The sequence below is a fragment of the Egretta garzetta genome, unplaced genomic scaffold (genome assembly GCF_000687185.1).
Source record: "Egretta garzetta isolate BGI_Z169 unplaced genomic scaffold, ASM68718v1 scaffold536, whole genome shotgun sequence".
Taxonomy (NCBI): Eukaryota; Metazoa; Chordata; class Aves; order Pelecaniformes; family Ardeidae; genus Egretta; species Egretta garzetta.
The window spans coordinates 1,598,169-1,600,896 of NW_009260068.1; the positions used below are offsets into that span (position 1 = coordinate 1,598,169).

At 55.2% G+C, this 2,728-nt stretch overlaps 1 protein-coding gene across 1 annotated transcript in view; it reads left to right on the forward strand.

Moving 5' to 3' along the window:
* The window catches only part of ADAMTS14 (ADAM metallopeptidase with thrombospondin type 1 motif 14), a 35,221-nt gene that overhangs the window by 28,946 nt on the left and 3,547 nt on the right, over window positions 1-2,728 (forward strand). The window contains exons 15-18 of the mRNA XM_009641194.1: window positions 1-75; window positions 482-645; window positions 1,348-1,516; window positions 1,911-1,992. Coding sequence (XP_009639489.1) covers window positions 1-75; window positions 482-645; window positions 1,348-1,516; window positions 1,911-1,992 — 490 coding nt within the window. The remainder of the gene's footprint in view (window positions 76-481; window positions 646-1,347; window positions 1,517-1,910; window positions 1,993-2,728) is intronic.

Here is a 2,728-nt window from a genome sequence, read left to right on the forward strand (position 1 = left end):
TGAAGATGTTTGAGATCCCAGCTGGGGCAAGGCACCTTCAGATAGAAGAGATGGAGCCGGCGTCCCACAGCATCGGTGAGTACGCCGCAGTTCACCTTGCCCTTTGTCCGTTACCTCTTTCTCAGCCCTGTTCTGCCAATTCCCACCCAAAACTAGATATAAGGAAGAAATTTTAGGCTGGATATAGGGAAGAAATTCTTTCCAGTGAGGGTGGTGAAACCCTGGCAGGGGTTGCCCAGAGAGGGGGTGGAGGCCCCATCCCTGGGACCATTCCAGGCCAGGTTGGCCGGGGCTGTGAGCAACCTGATGTGGTTCAAGGTGTCCCTGCTCCTGCAGGGGGGTTGGGCTGGGTGACCTCTGGGGGTCCCTTCCCACCCAAAACATTCTGTGATTCTATGAAAGGGTCTGATTTGGGTCATTCCAATCTTTCGAAGGCGGTGACCAGAGGAAATGACATTGAAATACCTCCTTTCTCCTCCAGCTGTTAAGAATCAAGCCACGGGTGACTTCATCCTTAACGCCAAAGGCAAAGAAGCCAAAAGCCAAGTGTTCATTGAGATGGGCTTGGAGTGGGAATACACCGTTGAACACGGCAAGGAGAGCCTGAAAACCAGTGGTCCTCTGCACGAGGCCATCAGCGTTTTGGTAAGCCTGGCTGACCCGTCTTCTGGGGGTGTTGGGGACGACCATCACCCAGTGGTACAGAGGGGAAAGGTGGTCTGAGGTGGGGTGTAGGAGGTGATGGAAGGACTTTGGTGGACAAAGGGTGTAGGGCATGTCATTAGAACCAGGAAAGGAGCTAGCCAAAACCAAGGGGCAATGAGCTGTGTGCAAGAAGGGCATAAGGACGCGTTGCTGGGGTGCTTGCCTTGGAGCCCAGCTGTATTTTGCTCTGGGCAGCAATTGCTTCTGATTCCATGTCTTGTTTTAGTTATACTGGTATTTGGAGGAGTTAGGGATTGGGTTCCCTGGGCACCCAGCGAAGAGTAGGTCTGCACTCCCGTCCATCCCCAAGGCCAGCTCTGGCCTTGGGGGTAGGCTGTGGTCCTGCAGGTCAGAGGAGAGGCCAGGGGCATGTGACCCAAGGCTGCAGTTGGGGTGTTTGGGCAGCTTTTTTCTCCACAACTGGAGAGGTACGTTCCCGAAGGGTAGACTCTGTGTTCAAAGCCCACCTAATTACGTTGGAGGTAGTAATGGGGTTTGTTTCTCCGGCTCTTGCGTGTACCGTACCGTGTGGTCATCGTTCACTTCTTTTTTGCTTCGATGGCCTCCTCTTCCTTTCCTTATCCCATGGCATCGCTCCTTCCTCTCCTTCCCCCTCTCTGATTGTCCTCTCTCTACCCGCAGGTCATCCCTCAGGAGGAGGAGGAGGTGAGGAGCAGCCTGATGTACCGGTACATCATCCACGAAGACCTGCTGCCCATGATTGGAAACAACAACGTCCTGCTGGAGGAGATGGATTCCTACGAGTGGGCCCTCAAGAGCTGGTCTCACTGCTCCAAGGCATGCGGAGGAGGTAGTTTTCCCTCTTTGTAGCAGCCTGCGGCGCGTGCTTGGGAGGATGCTTGGGCATGTTAGGTGGCGCATGAGCCCTTGGGGGTGTCTTGGAAAGATGCAGACGCTCTTTTAAAGCCTTTTGCCCCGAGATCACACGTGGCAGGGCTTTAGACCTGGTACTGCTCGGAGGCCTGGCTTTCTTCTCCACACCCATGTTCTTTGCACCTCTGTGATTTGAGGGACCTACCATGTGGGAACATGAGTGTTAGAAAACATTATTGCCGAGCAGTTTAAGTGAGCATTTTAGCCAGATTTCTTATGAAAGCAGGTTTCTGTGGTCGTACGTGTGTAGCTTTGTCTGTCTAGCCACATTTTTTAATTGGTTGGCTGGTTTTAGCCCCATTTGAGCCAAGGAATAGTGATCTTGGAGATGATTGCTCCTAAAGCTCGCATGGACACACTGGGAGGTGCTGTGCCGGAGGGCAGGCAGCGCACGTGAGCTCCTGGCAGGGTGATTGCTGGATTTTTAACTCTGGGAGGAAGTACGTGCGCCCGTGTGCTGGCGTTAGGGCTCTGCTGATGGAGGCCCTGCCCCAATATGGCCAGTGTGATCTGATTTTGAAGCTGGAGGTGCTGGACCAGGGCCCTCTGGAGGTCACCTCCAACCTACCTGACCCTCAGATGATGGGAGAAGTCCTCGTGCTTTCACCTTGCGCCGTCCAGCTTGCTGCTGGAAGATTTTGGGACTTGTGGAGCTGGAAAGTGAACTCTCCCGGGCTTCCTGCCGCAGGGCTCCCGGCAGGGCGGCAGGCAGCTCCTGGTTAAGGCTGGCTTAGCCCCAGTCTGGTCTGCTCCCAAGCAAGCCCAGCTTATTTGCCACATTTTGGCTGGGCTTGCGATGCGCTGTTTTGTTTTGTTTTTTTTTTCCACCCATCTGGAGAAATAAAGCCAAATCTGTAGCTCACTAAGTGCTCGTGGCTGTGCCTCCCCCAGGAAACTCTGATCTCTTGACCTGGGTTTTTGGGAGAGCAGCTTGGGGGAGGGATGGGGGGCAAGCGGAGTCTGCTGTGCCCCTCTCTGCTCCTGCACCCCACAGCAGCCGCGGTGACCCCAGGAGGCTGCGGGGGGGTGTGTGTGTGTCCAGCACCCACACGAGCATCCTCAGCGAGCACGGGTGAAGCACAGCTTGGGTCCCACCTGCGCGGTGGCACCCGAGAGCACGCGTCCCGGC